General features: G+C 52.6%; 1 protein-coding gene and 1 long non-coding RNA gene across 11 annotated transcripts; one reads left to right on the top strand and one right to left on the bottom strand.

Moving 5' to 3' along the window:
* Window positions 1-1,120: 1,120 nt before the first annotated feature.
* Window positions 1,121-27,576, bottom strand: INKA2 (inka box actin regulator 2). 6 transcript variants are annotated; one of them, XM_045033285.1, is made up of 5 exons: window positions 27,240-27,514; window positions 26,966-27,017; window positions 24,387-24,489; window positions 4,280-4,912; window positions 1,121-1,922 (listed from the first exon to the last, which is right to left on the bottom strand). In XM_045033285.1, the coding sequence occupies exon 5, from the start codon at window positions 1,920-1,922 to the stop codon at window positions 1,122-1,124; it is 801 nt and encodes a 266-aa protein (XP_044889220.1). In that variant the 5' UTR covers window positions 4,280-4,912; window positions 24,387-24,489; window positions 26,966-27,017; window positions 27,240-27,514; the 3' UTR covers window position 1,121. The 6 variants fall into 6 exon arrangements, with proteins under 6 accessions (XP_044889220.1, XP_044889221.1, XP_023114749.2 ...); XM_045033286.1 differs by lacking the exon at window positions 4,280-4,912 and having other exon boundaries at window positions 27,447-27,576; XM_023258981.2 differs by lacking the exon at window positions 4,280-4,912 and having other exon boundaries at window positions 27,240-27,513.
* LOC109502528 lies at window positions 12,596-25,602 on the top strand. Of its 5 annotated transcripts, XR_006582861.1 has the most exons (4): window positions 12,596-13,036; window positions 13,846-14,580; window positions 22,503-22,653; window positions 23,770-25,602. It is a non-coding gene; the product is annotated as an uncharacterized LOC109502528 (long non-coding RNA). The 5 variants fall into 5 exon arrangements; XR_006582860.1 differs by having other exon boundaries at window positions 13,818-14,580; window positions 22,503-25,602; XR_006582863.1 differs by having other exon boundaries at window positions 13,818-13,923; window positions 22,503-25,602.
* Window positions 27,577-27,596: the final 20 nt, after the last annotated feature.

Raw genomic sequence — 27,596 nt, forward strand, 5'->3', positions numbered from 1 at the left:
GCAGCTCCCGGGGGGGGGGGGGGGGGGGGGCGCGGACAGCCACGTGCGCCGCTCCAGGAAAGCTTTAGGCGCCTCGAGTAGGGAGCGGAGTTGCCGCCCTTCCCCCAGCGGCCCGATCGTGGGGTGGAGTTGGGAATTTAAAACCCGGGGCGTATTTCTTATGGGCCCACCTTGGCCTCGCTGGTGAACGCCCTGTGCCTGCGTCCGGAGCGGGGCGGAGGAGGGAGGTGGTGAGGGGGGCTTTCAGTGCTGGAGGCGGGGTGTTGGGGAAGGAGCTCCTGTGCCTCCAGGGCCCTGCTGCAGCCCTTGGGTCAGCCCTGCGCTGATCTGCCACCTGCCCGCAGGTGGCATATCTAAGCTTGCTTCCTCATCGGGAAAAGGGGGCTAAACTGCCTTACTTGCTTACTCAAAAGGAGATAACGGATATGGGATATGAAAAGGCTTTCAAACTTTAAAGTGCTATACAGATATCTTTCCTGTGCTTTTGAAAAGACATAGGGCTCCCTCGAGTACTCCTTATACATACACTCCTTATTAGGCCCATTTCTCAGGATCCAGGTATGGGCTGAAATCTTGAAGGCCAACAGGGAGAGGTGGGAGTGGGAAGTTTCCTCTCTGCTGATCCCTATCCCAGGAGGGCTGGGGTTTCATGCCTGTGCCTGGAGCAGTGCTTTGCCAGGGATGCCAGCGGTTATAAGGTTGGGGACACAGGAGCCAAGGTCTTTATTGGGGGCCTTTCTAGGGGAACGTGAGGCCCCAGTGCCCTAATCCATACAGAATGTTTAGTTGGGGCAGTGAAGGAATGTAAGAATTTCCTGGTCTCCTGCCCCATGCCCCTCATCACCTGCAGCCCCAAGGTGAGCACCACTCTCTCAATCTCTCTTTCAGTCCGGGAACCCTCATCTCCCCACCAGCCAGCCCCCACCACAGCCTCTACCAACCACATGCCTGTTAGTCCTACTCCAGACACTCTCGCTTCTTTTCCCTCCTTCCTGGGAAAAAGGAACCCAGAGTTAGGCTTTTGAAAGCCATAGCACCCGCCCCCCTCCCCCCATCCTTCCCAGGGCCCAGCACTGGGGACCTGGACCTTTTGGGTTCAGTCAACGTTCTGTCTCTAGGATTCAGACCCAAACAGCTGTGTTAATATCAAAGCCAGAGGGTGAGGGTTCCAGGGCCTTGGGGCAGCTTGTGGAAGGACTTTCCCCCCTTCTGGGCTCGGCAGTGCTCGGGAAGGGGAAGTGTCCAGAGCCCTTGGAATGGCTCCGCTTCTTGACCTTGTGTGAGCGGGCGGCTCTGGGCTCCGAGGCCGTGGGTGTCACCCAGCCCGGTTTCTCCTTCAGCAGCCTGTCTCGGTCAGGCCGCACGCTGCGCAGGAACTTCCTAAAGATGTTTGCTGTGAGGGCAAACCTGCGGCCCAGCTCCCGGGGCTGGCCCTTCTCCCCCTTGGGCTCCCCTGCCTCCCCCTTCTCCCCACCCTTCTCCAGTTCCGGCAAATCCAGCCAGTTGCCCACCAGGTCCGCAAAAACATTGTCACCTAGGACCAGAGGCTGTCGATTCCGGCCCCGGGACATCAATGTGGAGGTCCAGTCTTCCGGTTCCGCCAGCTCTGGCCCCTGCTGGGCACAGCTTTGGTGCTCTGGGAGCTGTGCTCTGGTCAGGGGGACCAGATCCCTCCCACAGACACTCCTACAGGACGGAAACTTCGTGCCAAAAGGTTGGTTGGAGGAGGAGCAGGCCGTGGGCCTGGCAGGGGCCTGGGGCTGTGTCCGGGGGCTTTCAGGGCAGCCTGGGGCAGGACTCCCTCCAGAGATCTCCAGCTGTTCCAGTGCTGCCTGCACCTGAAGAAGCTTTAGTTCTTGCAGCGCACCCATCATGCAGTTCATCTGATCCTGCAAGCCATCACCCACTTCCTTCATAGACATCTGCAGGGGACAGAAATGCACAGGCCCATGAGCCACGGGGGACTGGGGAAGCGCTGCCCCTTACTGGCCCTGAACCTAGACGCCCGCCCAAACATACACCTCTGGGGTCATTCCAGCCCTCCACTGACCCCACCTCCACAGGGCCCAGTGTAGTGCAGATGGGAGCTGGGAGAGGAGGAATCTTAACGCCCATATGGCTAAAGGAAACCATATCAATGGCAGCTAACGTGCTAAGGCAGGTGCTGTCCTCAGCTACATATATGTAAATACAGACACATATATAAATGGATCTGTGGTTAATCTCCCCAACTAGTCTATGAGGTAGTGACTAGTACTAGATGAGGGAACGGAGGCGTGTGAGTAGCTTGCTCGAGACGACACAGATACAAGAGGATGCACGAAATGGTGGTGGCCGTCTTTGTCTTTTTACGAGGTGCTGCGCCCTCTTTGCGAGCCTCCCTGAGACAACAATGACGATGACGATGATCATGGCCACGATAAGAGCAGTTTGTGCATGTTCGCTATGTAATAGGAACTGAGCTACCTGCTCTAGGCACATCACGTCTTAAGATCTTTATATAAACCCTGTGAGGTTGCCATTAGTGCTCTCAATTTAGTGAGTTAACCATGGTGGAGGTGAAGTAACTTGCCTAAGGTCACCTAGGTCATATCGCTGGGCCTTGGACACAGGACACCTTGCTCCAAATGCTATATACCAAGCACTGCCTGACTCAAGATGGCTGGACAGAGGAGCTGGGCCTTAAGGCTACTCTGCCCTCCCCAGGGCGGTGGAGGAGGCTGGAGGACATGAGGGCAAGACAAGGAGCTCAGATTCCCGAAGGAAAAGGCTAGGCTGGGGGCTTCCTTTCACTGCTGTGCACATCTGGCCGCTCAGGAGAGAGACAAGGAGGCCAGGATGCTCCTGTGTGCAGAAGCCCTTCCCGGCCCTTCTCTGCCTTCCCCCTCTCAGCTGCACTTACACTTGGCTCCGGTGCTCTTCCTGCCTTCTCAGCCCAAGTGGCTCCCCCGCTCTGGCCAAGAGTGGGGACCCTGGGGGCCAGCCCTCCAGCCCCTTTGCGGGTGTCGAAGGCACGAGTCCCAGGTGCCAGCTGGAAGGGGCCGAGAGGCTGACTTGGGTGAGGGCCGAGTTTGGAGGCGGGCAGGGGATGCGTGGTCTGATAACATTCACGGCCCAAGCTGCCCTCGTCCCGCTGGCTCCCTCCCCGGATCTGCTCGTGTTACCAACAGCAAAAGCCCTCGCGTGAGGGGACCATCTGTTTCTTAAGCCCCCCAGAGACCCGTGGGGATCATCTTACCGCCCAGCCTGGTCGTAATGCACAGAACTAAGCCCACGGGGTGCAGGGGTGGAGGGATTGGGAGGGCGGGCACAGAGGCACTGCACTGGCAGCTGACACTCTCAGGCTTTGCGGTCAAACCCTCACCTGGCAACCCCGACCCTGGCAGGGGCAGGGGCAGGGGACCAGGCCAGGCTCTCCTGAGCCAGCAGCACTAAGCAGCTGGAGGACTGAGTGTCCCTGAAGGCAAGGAGGCCTCAGCTGAGTGTGGTGGGTGGGAGCCCTGGAGACCCTGGGATTTGCCAGACCCCCCCCCCCCCCCCGGGAAGCGGGCTCCGTTGGAGTGGCAGCTATGACAGCCTGTGAGGTGGCTGCGCTTGCCAATGGCCCATTGCTCTGACCTCTTTGGCTTCCGGCCTCTTGAGACCTTCCTTTTGGAGGCATTTCAGCGCAGCTGGGAAGACCCAGGGCAGAGTCAGAGGAGACCCTAAGGCTCAAACCAACCTCCTTGAGGTCCCTTCCCGCAAACTGCTTCTCTGACTTCCCTTTTTCTGCCCCTTCTCTCATACCCCTTTCCTTGTCACCCCAACCTGGACCTCAGAGTCCCGTTTGGCTTTTGTTTCCACCTTCTGCCCCTCTTCCTGTCCCCAGAGGTCTCACATCTGCTTTTCCATCTCCTGGAATGCAGAACCCTCCTCGAAGGCCTTCCGGCCACCAGCTCAGTCTTCCCACACTCCTGTGATCCTGTCACTTGCCACTCAGAAGCATGTCACTGTTCCCATATGCATACCCCCTGCTGCTGTCAGAACGTCATCAGTGACACCCCAAGTGCCTTTGTCTATCGTGCTACTTCTGTACGCGGCCCAGCCCCTCCCCCCGCCTCCACGTTTCAATGCTCAGTTGCTCATGAAACATTCACTGAGCATTTACCAGCGAGGGCAGGGTCTGAGATCTACACGTTGTTATGCCTCCCCAGAACCCAGCTAGCACCTTGCCCCTGTGACACACCCATAAAACATCTATTGAGTACCACTGAATACCCCAAGTCCTGTGTCTCCAGACCTGCTGCCCTCAGGCAGTAATGCACTCCTCAGAGTCAGGGACACCGCTCAAGGCTTCATTTCACCAACAGGCGAGAAGCCTGAACTTGCAGGCATCCTTCCAGAAGGCTGAACACAGTCCAGGTCAGAGGCAGTGAGAGGAATGAAATGACCCCATTCAGTCTCTTCCAGTATGGAAAAATCCTGAAGACATAATGCTGACATTTTGTACCATTTTCCAGTGAGAATGAATGTGTGGGTATGTATGAATTTGGGACTGCTCATAACACAGAGGCCCCAGTCAAGTCAACAGGAGGTGAAATTAGACCCCTATGGAAAATGATATTCTGTATTGGTTAAGGTCTTGGTTTCTAGAGACAAATGGAACAGGGTTCAAATCCCAGCTCTGCCACATAGCAGCAGCTGTGTGGCCGGGACGGTTATTTAAATCGGTTTTCAACTTCTCCATTCTTCAAAACGGGAATACGAGTTTCTGCCTTACGCAGCTCTGGACAGATTAGGTGACGTAATGAGTGTTTATACGTGGCTTGGAGGTGAGTTTTGGGGGTTATCTTAAGACTTCCTGAGAACTTCCAGAACACGTCTTCCTCAGTGGACCTTAACACACAGTCGTGACAGGACTCCATTCATCTACCTGGTGGGATCAAGGAGAAACACAACTCTTGTCCTGTCCCTTCTGTCCTCCCCCCGGCCCCCTCCAAAGGAAGAGCAAGGAAGGAAAGGAAAGCTCCGCATCCTCTTGCCCACCAGCGAGGGTGCTGACACTGAGGGCAGAAGGCAGCTGTGAGAAGGAGGACGAGAGAAGGAGGAAGTGTGGGAAGCGGGGAGGGCCGGGGGAAGTGGGGAGGCAGGAGCATCAGCTGGGTCTTGACTGAGAGGAGCTGCCTTTCCTGGCCCCAAGGGGGAATGATGTCACCCAGGGAGAAAGAGCCAGAGGGCAAGCTGCTGTCTTCGGGGCGTGGGACCTTCTCAGATCCCAGGGTTTCTCCTGCCTCGGGAACCCAAGATGGAGCAGCGTGGGGTGGGAGCAGAGGAGAGGAGCCAGAGAAAATCCCAACTAGAAATGGTCGTCACTGATCCCAATCTCTAGGCTGTAGGGGACTGAGTTCCTCTCTGGCCTCCCAGTGCCAGGGCTTCCGGTGCTCCCTCAGGACAGGGACCCAGTCATACCCAGCTTGCCCTCAGGGGTCGGTTGGACAGGTCCTAAGAGGATCTAATTGGTTTGATTAGTCCGAGGGGCAGTGGGTCTAGCAGCCACCCCCCCCGTGCCCACCCCCAATCACATTCACTGCCGCGCGCATGCGCAGGAGCTGGCCTGTTCCACCATCGAACATACTGCCCCTGACAGCATATCCCAGAGACGGGTGTGAGGCTCCTTGCAGAGAAAGACCACGGAAGTTCTTTCCTCCTCGCAGGCCTCCTCACAAGCACAACCGCCACCACCCACCTCCTAGCCCCCCAGCACCTCCTGGGCCTCGAAATGTTTCATTCTAAATATGGTCTTCATGTCAAACTTTAGTCTCTCCTGGTGCGGTTGAATCCAGCTGGATGGGCGCTGGGCACCTTCTTGGCGTTTGTGAGGAGCCCCAGGGGAGTCCTAGCTGCCTAACTGGGCCGCATGACCTCGGGCAGAGGGCTGTGGCTGTGAAATGCTGATCCCCTGTGTGTATGCGGTGTGCATCCTTCCGTCGTGCTTTGCCGGACCCCACGGTGACTCTGGCAAGCTGGTGACCCTGCTTTATGGATGAAGAAACGGGATCCGAGATGCTCGTTTTCTTCCTCGACATTCTTCCCTGGACTTCCTGCGTGGTTTTCACCATATCTCCTCATCACCTAGTCTCCCCTTTAATGCTTTACATAAATCTGTTTGTATACATAAATGCATTTCTGTAGGAACTTATAGGAAACGCAGAGCACTTGCCATAAACAGAGAGTAAGGATCTAAAACGAAAAGGTTTTCATCTGAGTATCAGATCTTAATGTCATCCTGAGCGCCCCTGGTGGAAATGTGGATCTATTGCCTGGGGTTCCAAAACTGGGAAGGATTCCTGGGAGGACTGGGACCCCAAGCCTGGCCCTCTTGCTCCAGCCCAGTGGGCTTTCCGAGTCATCACGATCTGACTTCTCAGCCTCGCGGGGTTGTTGCGAGAAGAAACCAGGATAGCCAATCTGACATGCAAAGTGCAATTACCATCATACGGGGAGGAAGAGCACGAAGTCTTGGAGGGACTCCAAGACCTAATTCAGTTCCTTTCCCACTGACAGCGCCTCTTCATTGAATCATCTGAAGAAGGAAAAAGCACTGTCTGTCTGGAGCTGAGGGGGAAGATGCCGCCAGGAAGCAGACCCCGCCATCCTGGCCCTGCAGCACTGAGCCTTCGAGGGGTAGGGGTGGTGTGGGGTCAGCTGCCCATGGACAGCACCGTCCCCCTTGGCACTCGCTGGGCCTTTGTGGTATGGGAGGCATGGGGATGGGAAAGTGACACCAGCATCCTCGGCAACCTTCCCAAGCCCTCCCTAGGCCCCTGACTGATCCCACAGCTGCGCCCTCCATCCGTCCATCTCACGCCCTCTCCCCGCTCAGCCAGAATCCTTTGACGCGGGCTCCAGCTTTGCCCGCGGATCTGGCAGTGGGCCCTGCCTCGCTGCCCCCACCCCCATTACTCACAAGATCCCCACACAGTTCCTTTCAGCCCCTCTGGAAGCTACAAGGAGGTTCAGGGCCGGAAACGGGAAAAGGCCCCGCTTTTGCCAAGTGGCCCATTCTGCAGTCCAGTGAATAGGGACCTTCACAGTCCCTTGCTCTTGGCGGGAACGCACGACAGGAAGGTAAAATAGAAACTGTGCCAAAGAGCTGGAGGAGGGAGGAGGGTAAAGAAAGAAGGAAGTGTGAAATGGGTGAGCCCGCTCTCGACGGAACCATCTACAGGGACCCCTGCGCTTGGGCAAGAGGCAGACACGTGGAGAGAGGGGCCCAATCTCGCCCTGCGGGGAGCTTGCCTCTCAGCCTCACCACGCCCTTCGCCCTTGACAGCTTTAGCTCCTCTCCAAAGCAGGCAGTCCCAATTCCTTGGACATCCAGGGGGTCTCCAGAAGTAACCTTCCTCTTCGTTCTTGTTCAGGCCTTCATACTCTCCTTCATGGGCTCTTGTGATAACCACCTAACTCAGCCTCTGCCTCCATTTCCTCCCCCCACCCACCACCCTCCGCCCCAGACCACCCACCTCCTGGATCCCAGGGCACTGTTCTCGGCCTGCTTCTTGCAGTGCATAGAGGGAAGAGCGGACTTTTTAGCATGGCACTCAAGGTGCCCCATAGACTGCTCTCAACAACTCTTTCAGCCCCGTTGCTCACTCTTTCTCTGCACATACCCTATGTTCTACCAGACGGAAGTAGTCTTCGAACATCCCCGCCAGAAGGCATCCGGACGTCCTTGCTACTTCCATCTCGGTGCCTTTCACTCCTGTTGTTTCATGATCTGCCTGGAATGCGGTTTTCCTCCCCTTCGCATCCCTGCTTATCCCTCAAGGTCAAGCTCAAATGCTACTTCTTCCACAAAGCTTTTCCCGATCCCCTGGCTGGAGGTCATTTCTCCCTTCTCAGAGCACTGAACTCGTGCTTCTCACGTAGCAAGCACCCTCTGTCTCTCTGCTGGACACATGCATGCATGCATGGGTTACGAGTGCAAGCTTTGCAGTCAGGCTGGCTGGGTTTGAGCCCTAGCTCTGCTGCGTACCAGCTCGATGACCTTGGCCAAGTCACTTGACCTCCCCATGTCTCATTTATAAAATGAGAACAATGGAAGTACAACGTCTCCAAGTTGCTTTGGCAATTAAGTGACATGATACATTATATGTCTAGCATATCAATAAATGTTAACATCAACACTTATTATTATTATTATTATTATCATCATCATCTCCCCTATTGAACTGCGAGTTCCCTGAAAGCGGAATCTGTGTCTGTTTATATTTGTAACTACAGTACCAGTGTCTGGTAAAGTGCTTTAAACATAGGGAAAGTTCCATTAATGTGTTCTGTGAATGAATGACTCATGCACACCAGCCCGATCAATCCATCCAGTGTTTGCTGAGCGCCTACAACACAATGTGCGTGGTATTATGTGCTAAGGACAGGCATCAATCATTTAATCTTAACAGCAGCTGTAGCAGGTAGGTATTTAAAAAAACCCATTTTACAGATGAGAAAAACAAGGCACAGAGGGGTTAAGTAATCTGCCTGGGTCACATCCTGAGCCAGGATGGAATTCAAGTTGGCTTACCCCCGAATCCCATGCTCCACACTCCTCGCTTACGGACCCGACCCCAGCTCTAAACATCAAAGGAGGCCGAGAACTGAAGGCTATTCCTCCCATATCTCTTCATCACTTTCTTTGCTCCTTTTCTTGCCTTTAGGTCCTGGTCCTCCTCCACATGTCAGAACCTCCTGACCTCGTGGCCAGGTAACAGCCTTCTAGGAATACCAAGTTGTTCTAGAAGGACCTTCTCCAGCCCAAGAGAAGCCCCTCTGCTGCTTCATCATGCCTAAGCTAGGACAGATATTGCAGGAGGTGGCCTCCATCAACCTCCTCCTCCTCCAGGAAGCCTTCCTGGCATGGCTGGACTTCATGAGCCCCTATCACCCAACCTTTACACACTCTATTCGCTTTCCACTGATACTGACTCATGAGGCAAACCCCGTGAGCATCTTATGTCTGCTTCTTCTGTGTTTCTGTGTCTACCCCATTTGTTGGAAGCCCTCAAGGGAGGAGTGTGTAGGAACAGCTGGTCCCAAGGCCTTGTGTTCGTGCAGGGCCCCTCTGTGGTGGCTGGAGGGGAGAGAGAGATGTTCCCTGCTGGGTTGTTGCAGCCCTGACCCCCTCATCCTAATGAAGAAGTGTGTCAGCTGCTGCTACTCTCCTGCCACATTTCATCCCTGAAACCTGATCTCTGTCCGCTTCGAGGCAGGGGGAAAAGGCCAGTTCTCTAGACATCAAGCTAATCAAGCCAGGATCCCCAAACCCTTAGCCTCCCCGCCCCCCCCCCACAGTGCTCACTTGTTAGAGTGCAATTTTTTTAAAACTCTTTTAAATGTTTTATTTATTTTTGAGAGACAGAGAGAGACAGAGACAGAGTGTGAGCAGGGGAGGGGTCGAGAGAGGGAGACACAGAATCCGAAGCAGGCTCCAGGCTTCGAGCTGTCAGCACAGAGCCCGACACTGTGAGATCATGACCTGAGCCCAAGTCAGACGCCTCTACAGTGTGAATTTTCTGCTCCACGAAATTAAGGAATTCTGTTACTTTGGTCTTCAGGAACACACTTTTCTCATCTAGATTTTCTGAGCCAAGGACAGGGCCACAGAACACCCTTAACAAAAATTATTTTACAACCTGTTAATGTTTCCTTTTCCGGCAGGTTAACCCAGCATCTGTAGGACGCAGGCTTCTTGAAGGGATTTAGTGGCATAAATGAATGTAGAACTCGACGAGTATTACATGAGTGTCCTTCCTGGGCATCTACTAACCTAAGGACAAAGCCAGGCAACACACAGTCTTCCTCTGCGGCGGTGGGGAAGATTCTGCCTAGGATAAACACACAAGCCCTACTGCCTGCCCCCACCCTCACCAGCTCATGACATAAAACGACCGTATGCCTGTTACAGACCTGGGGTATAAAAAGCAAGAACCTTCCACCCCAGTCACAACCAAGGTGCACTGAATTCAATCCCCACAGTCCTTAGAGGAGCCAAAGGGCCCAGACGGGCTAACTCAGCTCTACTTTCTTCTTTACTCCCATTGGCAAAACTGAGGCACTGAGATGTGGTTCAGCTACCTAAGCACTGGGCTGAGGTGTCAGGGAGTGAGTGAGACTCTAATACCTCTGCCTGTCACTCTGCTCTGTCTCATTTCTGGGCAGACTGGCACCGGGGAGGAGGCGGGGCACCAAGGGGGGGGGGGAGGGTGCAGAACTCTCCCATCTGAGTGTCATTCTGGGCCCCAGGCCAGGCATTTGGCTTCCTCGCCAAGGGAGTCAAAGGCTGAAGCTGCTCAGACAAAGGGCCAAATGAAAGCTAATGGGGAGCTCAGTGACTTCAGCCTCTCCCCTTCCTCCTCCCGGGGACTGGGGGCTCAAGTCCTTGGCAGGAGAGGGTGCAAATCAAGACCTGGAGCTCAGTTCAGTGCAGATTCCTATTTGCCTTTTTTATTCTCCTGGCATCCACAGACTGTCTTCCTCCCCTCACCCCCCCTCCCACCTAGGGTGCTATAAAAAATGCAAATCAGTAGGATTTTAAAATTCAAGCCTATGCCAGGAACACCCACAAACCCTCTATTAAGGCATATCCTGAGGTGGGTGGTGTGGTCCCAGATTCCAAGCATAAAAAGAGGACTCTATTCGATTCTCTTTTTTTCAGCATGGGCCTTGGACTTCAGACATTATCTGTGATGACCTTGACCTTTCTTTCTGGTATTGGACAAATGAATGGGAAGAGTCAGAATTGTGTATGTGTGGACTGGGGCTGACCATCTGAAACTGACACGAGAAGCATGTGAAAATGAGGGTGGAAAGGAACACGGTGGAGACTCTTCTGTCCCTCCCAGAAGCAGTATTTCTCTGGGTAACTTTACCATCTGTGTGTCACCACAAAACGGGCTTGAGGAGGAAGTCCCAGAGAAGTGACCATTGACCTGAGAAGGCAGACCCTGGAGTGGGACAGACAGGAAGAGTGCCTGGAAGCCTTGACCAGGAAGCATCAGTGAGAACACCTGCTCTGCAAGCTGCCCTCCCCCACCCCCAAAACTGGCCCCAGATACAGCTGCCAAGTTTCCGGGGGGGGGGGGGGGGGGGAGCTGCTGGAAGGGAGTGTAGAGTTTACAGGCCTTAGTGGGAGAGTCTGTCACGGAATCTGGAGAGTCATGGGTCCAGGTCTGCTGTTGGGAGCCTGGGCGTCCCTGGCTTTGGAAAGTGGGAAGAAAGAGGACGGGAGAAAAGTGAGGAGTGGAGAGGTCCACTCCAAGAGACACTAAAGGGGACAAAAAGAGGCAGGGGCAAAGACACAGGAAGGAGCTGGGTGGACAGAGAGGTGGGCCTGGGGGCCGGGGTGGGGGATGTGCATATCTGTGTGAATTCGGGTGGTTGCAGGAACAGGAAAGGTGGCAGGTGTGTGTGTGTGTGGGGGGGGGGGGGTTGGGGGTGGTATATGAAATCGGCGAGAATCAGCCTCACAGAGCTTTGGAAGCACCCCGCCCCCGACTTGGGTGATGCCGGGGTCCCAGACTGAGATCCGTCTCCCGACCTCCGCACCCCTGGCCTCCGCACGCTGCCTCCGCACTCCCCGCGCCCAGCCCTGACATCTGGCCGGGCCCCCGCAGCTCCGCTCGCTATCTGCCAGGCGGCGCCCCTCCTCCGGCGCGGGGCCCTCCCCCGCCCTTCCAGCTGCCAGCCCCCTCCCTGCTGGCAGACAAGCCCGGGCAGACAGCCGGCCCAGCCTGCCCCCGCAGCCGCGCCAGCTCTGCCAAGCCCGGCGGGGCTGGGGGCCCCAGGCGGTGCCAGCTTCCCGCGAGCCAGCGGTCCCCGGCTGCCCTCCGGCCCGCGCGCCCGGCCCCTGCTCCCCGCGCCCCGCCTGCCCCGCGCGCTCCCCGGCGCCCCGAGCGGCCCCAGAAGACGGCCCGGGCGTCCAGCTCCCGCGCGTCTGTCCGTCTGGGAGTGTGCCCCCGTTTCTCCAGCGACTTCCCTGGCGCATTTCAGTCTGGGATTGGGGTCGCTAGGTCTCCGTCACTTGCTCGCGTCTGCCTCACTCACAAATCTTCGCTCCAAGTTTCCTCGCGGCCCTTTCCCTCGGGACAGGCCCTGCCTTCTGTCTGCCCGTCCCCTCCTCTCTGGCTTTCCCCCGCCGGAATACTCCCAGCTCCCCGGCCGGCCCGGGGCGGGGGCCAGGTGCCGTCGGGGCGGAGCAGTCCTCCCGGCCCCCGGCGCCTGCTGCGCTCTTACCAGCTCCTGCTTGAGGCGGCGCAAATAGCAGTCCATTTCCCTGCTCTCTTTCTCCTGCGCCCATTTGCCGGGCTCGGCTCCACAAGAGCGTCCCCGGGTGGGAACACCGGCCCCCGGCCCCCGCGCTCCGCGCCTCTCGCAGGGCCGAGCCGAGCCTCTGCTCCAAGGCCCGGACTTAGAGCAGCTTCCCTGGCTGGCTCGGCGCGCGGTCCGTGCAGGGGGCGGAGGAAAAGTGCGACAGCCTATGAGAATTCAGGGGGGATGCCTTCAGCCAATGAGAAGGGCGCACGGGGGGGCGCGGGCTGGGCTGCAGCGAGTGGATCCAGCAGCGGGTGGTCGCACAGGGCTAGGGCAGCCGCTGCTGGGGGCTGGCCGCGGGACACCTAGTCCTGGCCCACGCGGCTGGGGGTATCGTGCCGCCAGATTGTACCGAAGTCCCCCAACAAAGCACGTGACCCCCGTTTGGTGATAAAGAGAGAGCACCGTCTTATGAGTGGGCATTAGGAAGCGGCCTCAGTAAGAGTGCCTTAGTTTCAACCCTGTTTCCCAAACTCCGATCAGAAAAGGAACATCCTCCACCAAAGCAGCCAATCAGCAGTTCTTTTGAACTCTGGAAGTGTGCTGGAAGTCTGGAAGTGTGGGTCCGTCTCACCTCCAAGTGTAGGCTCCTCCCAGCCCAGTCTTCATCGTGGAGCTGAGGAGCCGCTGCTCGGTCCACAGACTTATTTAACACAAGGCTGTTAGAGGCTCTGCTGACTCCCCGCCACGTGTAAGTCTGGGGTATGATACCGAATTAAGACAGGCAAGGTCTCTGCTCTCAAGAACGTGCGTGGGGTAGGGGAAGGGGAGGGATGAGACAGGTTAAAATAAATAATCACGGTACTCTCCAGTAGTGATTCTTTGTGAAAACATGAAACAGGGTAGTAGAATGGGGGGCTGCTTTCAGTAGGGTGGGCGAGGAGTGGAGGAATAGGCCTTTCTCTTCCCCCGTATTCCATATGCGTCAGTTATCCTAACTCTTGCTCAAGGGACGGGGAGGGGGGGACGACTCCAAGCTGCTCGGGTTCTATTCAATGGACACAGGAGTTGCGGCAGGTGGACCCAAGAGGGGCCGCAGGCCGGCCTGGGTGCTCCTTCCAGCGGAGCTCTGGACCAGCCTCCGCGTGCGGCCAGGATTACTGGTCCCTCCCCGCGCCTAGGCGCCGCGCCACCCTCCCTGGCCCGCGGGGGACGGTGTTGCAGGGCCCGAGAGTAATTAGGGTAATTAGCGACGTGTTATCTCAAGACAATTAACGGGAGAAAGTTTGCCCCAGGCAGAATTTGGGGTCTCCGAGACAGAACCTTGCAGACGCGTGAGAAGGTGCAGTGAATGCAGGAGCTGCGGTCATTCATTCCGATCCTGGTCAGGAAAGGGTGCCACTCCTGCTTACTATTGAAAGACAAGGGGCGGGTTGGGGGGGGGGGGTGCGTAAAAACGAACATCTTTAGAAATGAAGACTCTACAGAGTCCCTTCGGATGTCTCCACTTAACCCCAGCTCCTCAATTACAGGGGATCTCGCCCATGTCTTTTTTCCTAGACCTGAGTGCCCCTCTTTGGACAAAGCTGAGGCAGCGGTAGCGGATGGATGGAGAAAAGAAAGAAGAGGCGTAGATGGGTGAGAACTCCTTCGGAAGTCTGAGTCTCAGTGGCCGTATGCTAAGCCCTAAGCCCGGGTGCCTGGGATCCCTTCGGGGTCCCTGCTCAGGATCCGGCGTGGATCAGAAAACCCGACTGTTGCAGGAAGGAGCTGAGAATCAATCTACAGAGGTGTTTCCAAGCTGCCGAGCTTGAATCACCATTTACTTCTGCTCTCCGGGTCTTTCCGTTACCTGAGTGAGTCTGGCCTCTCCAGTCCGCGTGGTCCTGCGACCCACTCACAGGCTTCTTTGCAGTTGGGAGACAGAGATTCCCAAGGGGACACTCCCGTGGTACCCGAAGCATGTTCACAGTGGGAGCCACCCCCAAGGACGGAGCTGCGGTCCCCAGACCTGCTGAACCATTCTGGAGTTGAGTCTTTTTGGATGGGGATAGAAAGGGGGACCTGGCCGCTAACATAATCCACACATAGTCTTACGTGGGAGAACCACCACAGAAGAGTTCCCTAGCCCTGCGGGCCTTGCTCACTCTGAGATCTCTAGCACCCAGCACAGTGACTGCTGCAGGAGGCAGTGAGAAAACGTTTGTGAGTCTGTGGTTCCCATAGTCTTTAGGGGCAAGTTTAAGCCTGGGTTTTGCCATCCCTGAGAGCACTTGGACTGGGGTCTCTTGGAAGGTAAGAGGGTGGCTGTAGTTCAAACTCCAAGAGGTGCAGGCTGATCTGGTAACAAGTTTAGACTGGGTGGTTGGGTGTGCTAGGCCTCTGACAGCACAGTTGTCCTCGCACAGATGCTTCCTTGTTCCTGGCCTCAGTTTCTCTTGCTTCTAGTTAAACCTATGTGAGTCTAATTAACACTTTTACACTCCTTACAAAACTCTATTTTGACAACAATCTGTGAAGTAGTCAGGACAAGAGGAATCCATCTCAGAGATGAAGAATATATTGTTAGCAAAGCCAGCTGGCATTCCATCCACTTTTTAAAAAAAAATATTTTTAATTGAAAGATAGTTGACATATGTTAGTTTCAGGTGGTTGACGTAGTGACACGACAGTTATATACATTACGAAATCCATCCCCTTTTAAGGTCAAGGAGATGGCAAGAAAAAGAAAATCGATGCCCCTAATCTCAGCGTGGTGCTCAAAAGAGAGGTCCCAGACAAGTCAGAGGTGCTATTACTGTGTGGTTCCCATAGGATTTTGGTAGAAAGTGACTGTTAAACTCGTAAGGCCTTTCATGAGGTTGGGCCATTGCAAACTTACCCTCGGAGAAGGCTGACATTATACCAGGACATGTGGGGCTCTGTCTCTTACCTTGCTTCTGCAGGAATAGCTCTGTCATCTGGGTAGACCAGGAGGCAGGAACAGGGAAATGGATTGCTTTCCATTTTTCTTTTCTTTCTTTTTTTTTTTTTTTAAGGGTTTAAATGGCAGAGAATAAAGCCTGTTGCCATAGTTATATAAACATGGGTAAATATCCCTAGGCTGAGAATGGGGGATGTGGGACATGGTTCATTTTTGCTGAAGAAGAATCAAATAGTTTGACCTCCTCTCTCCTGCCCCTCAAAACTCAGCCTGGAGGGAAGATGAAATTATCTCACTTGAAAATAAGGAACATATCAAAGGTCTGAGATTGGTTATGAACATACTTTCTCAAAGCCACCCAGAGGTGGGCGGGAGTGGGGACAGGGGTGGGGGGAGGACCCCTAAACGGTAGCTCAGCATTTGCCCCCTGCTGGTGGGGATATGTGTGGTGGGTCCTTTTCCTGAGGGAGGGGGCACAACTCCTGGAAATGGTGTCTAAGGGTGTCAGACTCATGGGGTTTGCCTACCTACTCAGGGAGGGTGGCCCCGTCTGTCCCACTGCCAAAGCCTGGAGGTCCTGGCACCAATGACTGAGCTCAAAGGGAGAGGCAGAACCAGTTGCGTCCCAACAGAGCTCACATCCTACAGTAAACAATGGAAACACAGCCGTTCTCCTGGCTCCATATCCCATGGCCCCCACCTGGAGGTCCCCACCCAGCGCGTCTTAGCCCGCCCTCTGGAAGATGCATCCCTGGGTGAGGCTGTGCCCGTCTCCACTGACAGCAGAAGAGCTGAAGAGTTCATACTGATGTGAGGAAAGACATGCATGGCCACACACAGTCTGGAAACCTCATCATAACATCACCCTCCTAAGAGGGGCGTCCATATCCCTACTGCCCTCAGGCCTCCACCCCCTGTGCCTGCCAGCAGCTCCCCCACACCTCCTGAGCATCAACAGGAAAGGCTGACCCTAGAGATAAACATGTGCTGTTGGAATGTGTTCAGATATCACTGCGGAACTGTCCCTCTCCAGGCAGAGGACCTCGCCTGGCAGGCAGGCCTGGAGGTGCTGGGCAGAGACTGTGTGTCTGAGTGTGAACATGTTGGGACTGCAAGGAGGGGACTGGAGTGAGGCCTAGTTATTCTTTTTTTTAATTACTTAATTTTTAAAATTTACACCCAAGTTAGTTAGCATATAGTGCACCAATGATTTCAGGAGTAGACTCCTTAATGCCCTTTGCCCATTTAGCCCATCCCACCTACCACAACCCCTCCAGCAACACTGTTTGTTCTCTATATTTGAGTCTTTTATGTTTTGTCCCCCTCCCGTTTTTATATTATTTTTGTTTCCCTTCCCTTATGTTCATCTGTTTGGTATCTTGAATTCCTTGTATGAGTGAAGTTTGTCTCTCAAATATTTGTCTTTCTCTAATTTCTAGTTCCATTCACATAGTTGCCAATGACAAGATTTCATTCTTTTTGATGGCTGAGTAATACTCCACTGTGCGCATATATATATATATATATATACCACATCTTCTTTATCCATTCATCCATCGATGGACATTTGGGCTCTTTCCATACTTTGGCTATTGTTGATAGCGCTGCTATAAACGTTGGGGTGCACGTGCCCCTTCGAAATAGCACACCTGTATTCTGTGGATAAATGCCTAGTAGTGCAATTGCTGGGTCATAAGGTAGTTCTATTTTTAATTTTTTGAGGGACTTCCATACTATTTTCCAGAGTGGCTGAACCAGTTTGCATTCCCACCAGCAGTGAAAAGAGATCCTCTTTCTCTGCATCCTCACCAACATCTGTTGTTGCCTGAGTTGTTTATGTTAGCCATTCTGACATGCGTGAGGTGATATCTCATTGTGGTTTTGATTTGTATTTCCCTGATGATGAGTGATGTTGAGCATTTTTTCATGTGTCTGTCAGCCATCTAGATGTCTTCTTTTGAGAAGTGTCTATTCATGTCTTTTGCCCATTTCTTCACCGGCTTATTTGTTTTCTTGGGTGTTGAGTTTGAGAAGTTCTTTATAGATTTTGGATACTAACTTTTTATCTGATATGTCGTTTGCAAATATCTTCTCTTATTCTGAAGGTTGCCTTTCAGTTTTGCTGATTATTTCCTTCGCTGTGCAGAAGCTTTTTATTTTGATTTATTTTGAAGCTAGGATTTTGATGGCTTCCTGTCTTAAGTTTAGGTCTTTCATCCATTTTGAGTTTATTTTCGTGTACGGTGTAAGAAAGTGGTCCGGGATTGTGATGCCTCCTGCTTTGGTTTTCTTTTTCAAGATTGCTTTGGCTATTCGGGGTCTTTTCTGGTTCTATACAAATTTTAGGATTGTTTGGTCTAGCTCTGTGAAGAATGCTGGTGTTATTTTGATAGGGATTGCAAGGCCTAGTTATTCTTAAAACAATCTAACTTCTAGCTTTATTCCTCTGTCCACCTTAGATGGGACTGGGCTCCTGTGCCTCATACAATCCTGATATCAGGAGAGACAGCAGAGGGACCAAGTGGCCTATATGCTAGAGGTCCCTTGGTTCCAAAGGAAAGATTCACTTTGGATTTTAATTGAAAAATCTTTTGACTGGCTAGAGAAATCAAAGACTCTAGGCATGGGGGGAAAAAGCTCCTTAGCTTTCATGTCTTCAAACATGGAGTGTCATTCCCCCCACTTATAGAGCAACTGAGGCCAAAAGAGACTGGTCTTTATGTTGAAGGAACAAAGTTCTCCTGTTCCCTCTTTCTACTACCTACTCTGCAGAAAGCATGCGGGGTGTGACCTGAGGTGGGTTACCAAGATGACTAGAACCACTGAGGGTTCGAGTCCCCCATCCACAAACCCCGTGGTTGAATTTACACCTAGTGCCAAACTAGGCACCACTCTCAGCCTTAACTTTTGTACAAAGTCACACCTGCCTTGCAAGGCCAGGCCATCAGTCATGCAGTGGCTACAACTTTTTCTACAACACAGAAGGAAGGTGTTGGGGGAGGGGGCAGGGGAAAGAAACAGCAGTATAGTATTTTGGAAAACTCCATGTACGAATGGGCTATCTCGCCTGAACAATTCAGAGGGAACTGACTAGTGCAAAATTAGACGAGTCCAAACAATGAACAGTTAGTTATTCAGACTAGTCCAAATATGGGCTGCTACTGAGCCTTATTTGGAATTATTTGCAGCTATGGGTCTTGTGCTTGTGGTGCCTAAGCAATGGTCTCATTGCTACTTGGGAAGCAAATATTTCCATTTTGCAAACATTACTGGAAAAGCAAATATTTTTCAACTGCAAAGAGCACCTGAAGAATGTCAGGGCACACACAGCACAGGGAAATACTTAATGCGATTTGTGCAAACCAATGCCGGTAGATGGGAACCGCATGGAAAGGGAGAGGGAGTCGTTCTCAGCACGCTCCCAGGGACGTTCTGCCACAGCTGGCTCCCTGGCAGCCCTGTGCCCGCTTCCCTGTAACCTCACCTACATGGCCTCCCACTCAGAGGGAAAGCTCATTTTGCTACACACTACTTACCAGCCCCCCCCTCCCCCACCGCCCCCAGCTTCTGGTTGCTGTGAGCAAAAACCAGGAGTTGGCAGCCTGCCAGGGAGAGACTTGTCGGCGAGACAGAAAGAAGGCTACCTGCTTCTTTTCCTGAGGCCATGGGGTGAGGAGAAAAAGAGGTCACGTCTCAGGTTTGGCTTACTGCATACTTGCTGCCACCAGGCTGGTTCCCAAGGGTCTCCTGGTCTTCTGTGGGGACTGGAGAACTGTCCAAGCCTGGAATAGATGCCAGCCCTGGGGTATGGCCAGAGACCCCTAGGGCAGCCAGTGCCAGGGTGACAGCTGCTGCTGTGAAGGCTTCTGCTTGACCAGAGAGGCAGGACCCTCTCCCCAGGGTTCTGGGCGGGGGTGGGGGGGGGGTGGGGGGGATGGAGGCAGGGTGGGCAGTGGCTCCCGGTGGCAGCCATCTATACCAAGAGAAAGCCTCAAGTTCCAGAGTGGAATGGCAATGAGGCCAAGAGACACTGCCATCACTTCACAAATGAAGATACCTTTTAAAGAATAGGCACTCCACATGCAAAGGAGTTTTGGTTTCTACTGCCCTCCCTCTCCCTGCCTTTGGACAGGTTTTCTTTGCTGTGATTATTCCCCATGAATCATCATCCATAGAAAGTGACTGAGGCAATGGAGAGTGAATAATGAATCCCCTAAATGGTCTTTTGTGTCTCTGCCTGGAGGGTTTTGGAAGTAACTTGCATTTTAATCTATCTGACTTGGAATCATAGAATTTGGGAGCTGAGGAGGACCTTATAGATAATCAGGGGATTGTGACCTCATGGAGAGACCAGAAGTCAAGACATGTGGGTCTGAACCTCTGGTCTGTCACTAAAAATAGTGCTTGCTAACATTTATTGAAGGCTTTCCCTGCATCAGGCGCTCATCTATTCGTCCCAAACCCTCAGAGGCAGGGGCTCCTATTGCCTCCATTCTGCAGATGAGGAAGAAGGGAGCTAGGGAGCCAGAACTCCCCTCTGGTCACACAAAGCTCTGGCTTTCGCTCCAGGACCCACACCCTCTCAGTCAGTCGGCTGCCTCACCGTGGAGCCTCAGACAAGTAATTCAACCTCTCTGGGTCTCAGTTTTCTCCTTGGTGATCTTTAAAATTTTAAAACTCTAACAAAAGTCTGCATTTCCTACCCAAGCATATTATTTACAGGTCAGGAAAGTGAAGCCCAGAAATGTGAAATGATTTGCTGTACATCACTCAGGTGGCCAGAGGCAGAGCCGGCATGGGAACCCAGGCCCGGTGGTCTTTCCTCCCCACCTGCCAGGCAAGACGGCCTTTCCCTCCGCCTCACTTTGGCAGGTGTTTCTAGAGGAGTCCAACTCCTTGCCTAAGAGGAGTTCAGGTAGATTGGAGATGTCGGGTTTGGGTGTGGCCAATGACAACACCAAAGAGGAATTTAAGAGGCTGGTGATATTTGTCTAAGTATCTTCGACCTATCTGCCTGTCTGCTGTTTCCTATCTTTCTCGGGTCAAGAGTGGTGATCAAAATCATGCGGTAACCACAGAGAAAGAGCACGGTGATACGATATCTGCTGTGGCACATGCGCACTCCCCCCTGGTGGGTGATGCTTACAGTGGTTTTGTCCCTCTCAAGCAAATGTTACCACCTCGTACGGGCTCTCATGGAGCCTGCGTCCTTCATCGTGGTTCAAAGTCTGCCCCTCTCCCCGTTCTCCTGTCCCCGTCCCTCCCCCCCGCCCCCCCTTGCGGGATTTGATCAGACACTGGGGTGTGATGAGCGTGCCTCTGGAGGAGGCAGGTCCGACAGTGCGCTCTGGCAATCAGTGTGCACCACCTTTAGTAGTATCCCCATCCTAGTGTCCTCGCTATGGAGACAGAGACTGGGGAGGGCTGGAGGTGTCAATGAACAAATCATTGGAGCGCATCCGAAGTGAGAACAAGGGCATCCTGGGGGAGGCAGTACTCTGTTCACAATGGCACCGTGAACCCGTGTATGTATGTGAGGGTGCGTGTGGCTCAGCCGCTCCGAAATGAGCTCTCACCCACTGGTGAGTGGAAAATTAGCTTTGGCAGGTGAGGAACTGGGTGACAGGTGAGGAAGCCAGCAGGGGTATCGGTGTTATCCTTCTACTATTGCTGTTGCTGTTGTGGCTAACAATCTCTCTCTCGTACCCCCTCTCCCCTGACTTGTAATTAGGTGCAGTGGAAATGGCTCACAAGGGCTTGGGCACGGGGGCGCGTGACATGAGTGCGACAGAATGGCCTCATGGCCTTTGGAAGCTAGCTGTGTGCTCTGCAGGTGGGCTGCCCTAAGCCAGTCGGGAGTTGGCATTTTCCTGACAGCCCACAAAGCAAGCTGTGTGGCTTACGTTTCTTTGGTGGGTGGGAGAAGAGATGGCAGCCCAGGGACTAAGCCCTGGGAAATTCTGCCATATGGCAGGACGTTGGAGGCGATGTGGGCCAGAAGCGGCGGGCAGAAGACCTGGGGTCTTGGACTGACTCTGCTGGCCTGTCTCTGCGTGGCTCGGGTTGGCCCTGTAATCTCTCTGTGCCTCAGTTGCTCTAACTGTAAAGTGGGGCAAACAACTCCTCTCTTCCCTGCCTGCTGTAAAGGCAAGATATTTAGAGGCCCTTTGAAATGTCAAGAGCACGGCTGCAAATGTGAGGCCCGACTGCCAAGGGAATTTGCAGAGCCCACGGGGAGGCAGCCGTCTGCCTCAGCGTTGGTTTCACAGCCTGTGCTCAGACAGGTACTTAAGCATCTCACATCCATAAATCTCAGCCCGTATCTGTAGTCAGCAAATAAGGGAAAGGGCAGGCTGCCGCTCTGCTACCATCTGATCTTCTTACCAACCTCGGCTCTGGGCCTCCTCTGCCCCCACCCGAGGCGATGATCCCTCTGCCCTCCCGCGTCTGCTCTCGGCCTGTCAGTTTAATTTAACAAGGTTGTGGGAGAGGCTTGATTTAATCAAACCAGTTGCTGTATCCATTCTGCTCAGAGGTCCCTCAGTGTCACCACCGAGGCTCAGATTAGACAGTGACAATTACTTCTTCTTCCCTGGCTATTGCTTCCCCCTCCCTTTCTCTCCCTGAAGGGAACAAGGAGGCAGACCGGTCTCCTGGGACCTAAGAATAGATGCATGAGGATCAAAGGAGGGAAGCAGACTGGCCTGAGAAAGCCCCTCTCATGCCTTACATGGCCTGGTTGAAGGCTGAGCAACAGCCCGAGGGATGGAGGGATAGAAAATTCGAGCAGAGCTGCCTTGGAAAGGCTCAGGACTGCCTGAGGACAGAGCTGTGCTAGTCCCAGCGCCATTATCGATGGCCCTCGGAGATACACCGGGTCTCGGAAACAGGGTGGAGGGGTGCGCCAATGCTCTGTACGCGCCAGCCCGCAAGCATTTATTTCCAGGTTCTCAGCCTGGATTCTGGGGTCTCCAGAGCTGGGAAACAGCAACAACAAACAAAGGTGAGACTCCATCAGAGTTTCTGTGGCTCTGTTCTTGGCACGAAAGCGGCTGTGACAGGAGGAGCTGCCCCCTGAACCAGGGGTTCGAGGGAGGCTGTGTGGAAACTGCCGTATGGGGGGCAGGTGGGTAACGAACTGTGGCGCTCGGCAGTGTGTGTGTTGTGTGTGTGAGCGTCTGGAGCTGGACAGCAAGGCAGGGGGTCTCTGGTGCAGAAGCCTCAGGGCTTAGGGAGATTCTGGAACAGATCTCTCTTCTTGCCATTTAACTCTTTCATTTCCCTCCTTTTCCAGGAAGTGGGTGCTCGGGCGCCTCTTGCTCTCTCGAGCGGCTCACAGGAGAGAGACGAAGGCCTCTTGAAGAGTCCTCACTCAGGGTGATGGGAATCCTGTTTCCTTTTGCTCATTTGTGTCACATTCTTCCATCGGGCTGGGCAACTGACAGGTGCATCCCTCCCCGGGCCCCTCTCCGAGTCCCCTCCCTGCCATTTGTCTCTCACCCAGATATCCGGCAGACGCCACCATCCGCGGAAGCTGAATATGATTAGCAGAAACCCTTCCTGACAGCTCCAAAGAGAATCCCTCAAATGCATATTCTATTGAGTGCATCTCATTGCTGCTGACAGTCGCTTTATCAATTAAATTCCACATTCCCAGTCTTTGGAGACGCCATGAACCTCCCTACCTAATAAATCACAGGCCCCCAGTTATTGTTAAATGTCCCATCAGTCTCTAATAAACTCCCTGCCAACGGGGGCAGGTTATTTATTATGCTGCCTGGACAAGAATGAATTGGGCCCCGTTCTTACAAGGGGAAGAGCAAATGTGACGCCTTCCTCCCTAAAGACTGAGGCCGTGCTATTAAAAGGGGCAATTAATCAATGTGGGCCTTGGGCAGAGGAGAGCCTGGTCTGGAGACAGGGAGGAAGACCTAGGGTTCTTTTCCGAAAGCCTGCCAGGCAATGTCCATGGCGGGAGGTGGCTGTGCAGAGTGCGTGGGCTGGGCCTTTGCGGTGGCTTCCCCACCTCCTAATTCCTGTCTGAAAAGGTACTGAAGATATAAGGTCACCCCGTGGGCCAAGGGGCGCATGTAAAAATAGTTATCCTCTGTGTTGGGAGGTAGCCACTTAGGAACGAGAAGGTCATGAAACAAATTCTGTCCAGGCGGTCACATATTGTTACTTGATAAACTTTATACAACCTAAGTGTATCGATGGCGCTAGTCCACTGAGCAGATGAACTGAAGAATGCCGGAGGGAAGGCCCCCCTTGTCTGGGAGCAAGAACTAGGAAACACTTGCTTCATCAGTTTGCGGGGTAAACACCACACAGGTAAGCCCTGGTACTCGGGAAGCAGTGTACCAACACCGAAAACACCCAGGAGCTAGCAGGTGTAAGACACAAGCGTGTGAAGGGCGTCTTGAAGTTCCCCGCCTCAGGTTAGATCCCAGATCTAGATGATGCTCCACGGTCTGCCAGTTAAAACCCAGACTCCTCGGCTTTGCCATTAATCGAGCCCCATCCACATTTCCAACTGTATCTCTCTTTATTTTATGTAACAGTACCCCGCATTGGGAGAGCACAGCACAGTCATTTTCTATTCCTTATGGTAGCAGACAAGGTCCTTCATAACATGGGACCAATATATCTCTGCAGCCTCATTTCCTGGTAATTGCTGCCATACTTGCCTCCGTTCACACTAAAGCTCGTGGCTTCCCTAAACTATTATGGTTTCTCATGCTTCCACGCCTTTGCACAAACTGTTCGCTTTGCCCAGAATATCTCTCTAACTTGCCTGCTTGGTGAGCTCTCTCCTTCCACCCCCACTGCCTGATGAAACTCCTTATCTATCCTTCAGGATCAGCTCAGAAAATGAGCCCCCAGTGCTTCACAGGACTTGGGCTTGGCCTCCTGGCGCTGCTGTTTGGCAGATGTACTAGACTCCAGGGTAGGTAAGGAATGATCTGCACATGGTGTTTTTCTCATTGTTCAATGCATGCTTTAAACCATTTTGATTTTGGGTGGAGATGAGAAGGGCATAGAGAAGAAAGCTACTGCTCTCTGAATACCAAAAGCTGTTTTCCTTAATTTCTCAGTAGTTCCCACTCTCTCCCACATGACAGCCACATTTTAACTAAGGCCCTGAAAATGTCAGTATTGCATATGATTTTATACCAACTTGTGCTACTTGCGTATTTCCTCCTTGATCGGGGCCACCTGTTTGCAGGTATCCTTCTCCTTGAGGGCAACGGCTGTGTCCATATTGGGCGTTCAGAAGATATCTGTTGAAAGAATAAAGAGAAGCTTCAGATTGAATGCAAATAACATTGCCTACCCTTTGTTGCTTTGAGATCGAATGAGAAAAAGTAGCTGTAAAAATGGTAGTTCTGTTCCTTCTTTCCACATTCTCCTTACACCCACCATGGGCCACCTTAATGTCTATGCTTTTATTTACATTGTTTTCCTCTACACCGGTGCAAAAACCTCCACTGTGGAATGATTGTATGGGACCACTTGAACCTCCACGTCCATCCTGAGTCTAAGTTTTACTTGCTTTTCAGTGCACAGGAATCCTTCCCTTCTCTAGCTCCCAGGTACATTAGGTGAAGTAAGGCTTTCCAGGTAGACAGAATAGAATAAAAAAAGGCTGAGGTCCCATTGAGATTTTTCCTGAGGGGAGGCCGGGAAGCACACACAGTCTGACTCATTGCTGTGTATGTTACTCTCATACCTTACCTAGTTATTAAATGGTGCCTTACCTCTGTGTTTTATCTTTACAGCACTAAAAGTTACAGCCAACAACTTTATCTAACTTTTCCATTACTGAGGAAAATATTTTATGTATTGATTTGTGTTTTTAGCTGTAGCAATACAATTTATTCCTAGTAACCTTACTGCAATATTTGTGTCCGTAAAACATCATAAACAAGAAACACGATCACAGAATGTCTATAAAACTGGACGTGTTCTTTTCTGGAAAAGCAGTCTTTTTGTTTCTTTCGGGATGAGAGCTGGCTTCTTCATCGATTGGTGTGAGTTCTATAGAATTACTGCTATGCGCAATGGAGACCCAGCAAAGACTTTTGAGCAAGATTCAGTGTTTATTAGGCCCACCAAGGGCCTGGTGCTGGGCTGGAGAGCCTGGAGTGAAAAAATTCCCATCCTTGAGAAGCTTATAGTTTTTTTTTTTTTTTTTTGGTGTAAGGGACAGACACCTAAACAAGTAAATAGAACCGGGTAAGAGGTAGACTGGAGTTATTATAGTGTGAAGTGGGAGTCTGGCATGGGAAATAAAAAAGTTTGTTAAAAGGATCTAGGGGCACCTGGGTGGCTCAGTCGGTTAAGCATCCGACTACGGCTCAGGTCATGATCTCGAGGTTCACAAGTTTGAGCCCCCAGTCAAGCTCTGTGCTGACAGCTCAGAGCCTGGAGACTGCCTCAGATTCTGTCTCCCTTGCTCTCTGCCCCTCCCCTGCTCATGTTCAAATGCTCTCTCTCTCTCTCTCTCTAAAAAAAAAAGTAAATAAAAATAATAATAATAAAAAAAAAGGAACAGGATCTGAAGCTGGACCCAAACAACCTATGGTACACACTTAAGAATGATTACTCCAGTACCTGTGGAGTGAGTGGCTGGGAGAGAGAAGAAAAGGGACAGGGGACTATTCAGAAGGTTGTTTCAATAGCTAGGCTGACAAAGGGGCTTAAAGTAGGACAAATGCTATGGAGACTGGACAGAGGAATGAATGAGGTACATAGAGGCAAAATTACCTGCCCTCAGGTAAACTGTAAGAAAAGGGAGAGTGATGGTAGATGGTAGAGTGCCCCAGTGGGGCACCTGGGTGGCTCAGTCGTTTAAGCATCTGGCTTCGGCTCAGGTCGTGATCTCGCGGTCCATGAGTTTGAGCCCCGCATTGGGCTCTGTGCTGACAGCTCAGAACCTGGAGCCTGCTTCTGATTCTGTGTCTCCCCCTCTCTCTGACCCTCTCCCCATTCATGCTCTGTCTCTCTGTGTCTCAAAAATAAATAAACGTTAAAAAAAATTTTTTTTAAAAAGAATAACTCCCAGGTTTGGGATTTGGGGGCTAGATGGATGCAAAAGGTGGGGTTACTAAGAGGAAGCCTGGAAACTTCAGTGCCCACTCCCAACAGAACCCTTTCTTTCACATGGACAGTTGACATTTCTCAATGTTTTTTAAATTTCTAACCAAAACGCATCCTTGAGACCTCTTACAGATGGGATTACAGTGCCAAAGCCCCTCCTACATCATTTGGAATCTGGATCATCATTCTGTGTGCACCTGCCTGCGTGTGAGCATGGGGTGAGAGATAATGATCAGAATGATGATATAAGGACAAAAGAAAAAGTTGGCGTTGGACGCAGAATATCTTTAGTTTTGGAATTATAAATAAGATTAGGTTCCAGAAATATTTAAACTTGGAGTTATGGCTAAGACTCGCAGGAACTCATTTACTCAATAAACACTGAGCACTTACTATGGGTCAGATCTGTTTTTTTTTTCTCATTAGGAATACAGAAAAGAACTAGACAGAACAGGTCCCTGTCCTCATAGAATGGGGGAGACAGACAATAAACACAATCTCAGGTAGTGGTGTCACGAAGAAAAATAAAGCAGAACAAGGGAACAGAGAGTGGTGGGAAAGTTGGGGGAACCCAGAGGATGATGGAAGTATCTTAGATAATAATAATAATAATAGATCAGGGTGAAAGAGGTGATGGGTATTAAAGAGTACACTTACCATGATGAGCACTGAGTAATGTATACAATGGTCGAACTGCGTTATTGTACACCTGAAAACAATACAACACTGTATGTTAACTACACTGGAATTAAAATTAAAAAAAAGTCAGGAACGGCCCCTTTGGAAAGGCGATATTTGAGCAGAGACCTAAAAGAAGGGAAGGTGGCAAAGTCGGTCCCTTGACACCCCCCCCCCCCCCCGCGAGATGGTGGTGCATAGCGCCGGGGACAGGAGCAACACCCAGGTGGCATGAAAGATGTGAGATGTCTACCAGACTTCTCAATGGAGATGCTGAGAAGGCCGATGGATGTACAAATCTAAGTTCAGAGAGCGGTCTGAGGCGGGGCTGTGGCTTTAAGAGGTGTCAGTCCAGGGCCTGGCGGCAACTCAACGGATGGGTACGGGAGCGGAGTGTGCCAGGGGCCGTGCTCGGGCTGGCGACAGAGAAGAGTGACACGGTGCCGAGACAGACACGGACCGGACCACGAGGAAGCCGAGTCTGGTTGTGCCCCAGCCGCCTCGAGCGGGCGGGGATAGGCTCCGCCGGAGGCACCGGCCGCCAGCGACCGGGAGGCGGGGAGAGTGACGCCGCACGCGCCTCACAAAGCCGGCGTTCGGAGGGTGGCGC

This window comes from Felis catus, chromosome C1 (assembly GCF_018350175.1).
Source record: "Felis catus isolate Fca126 chromosome C1, F.catus_Fca126_mat1.0, whole genome shotgun sequence".
NCBI classification, from domain to species: domain Eukaryota; kingdom Metazoa; phylum Chordata; class Mammalia; order Carnivora; family Felidae; genus Felis; species Felis catus.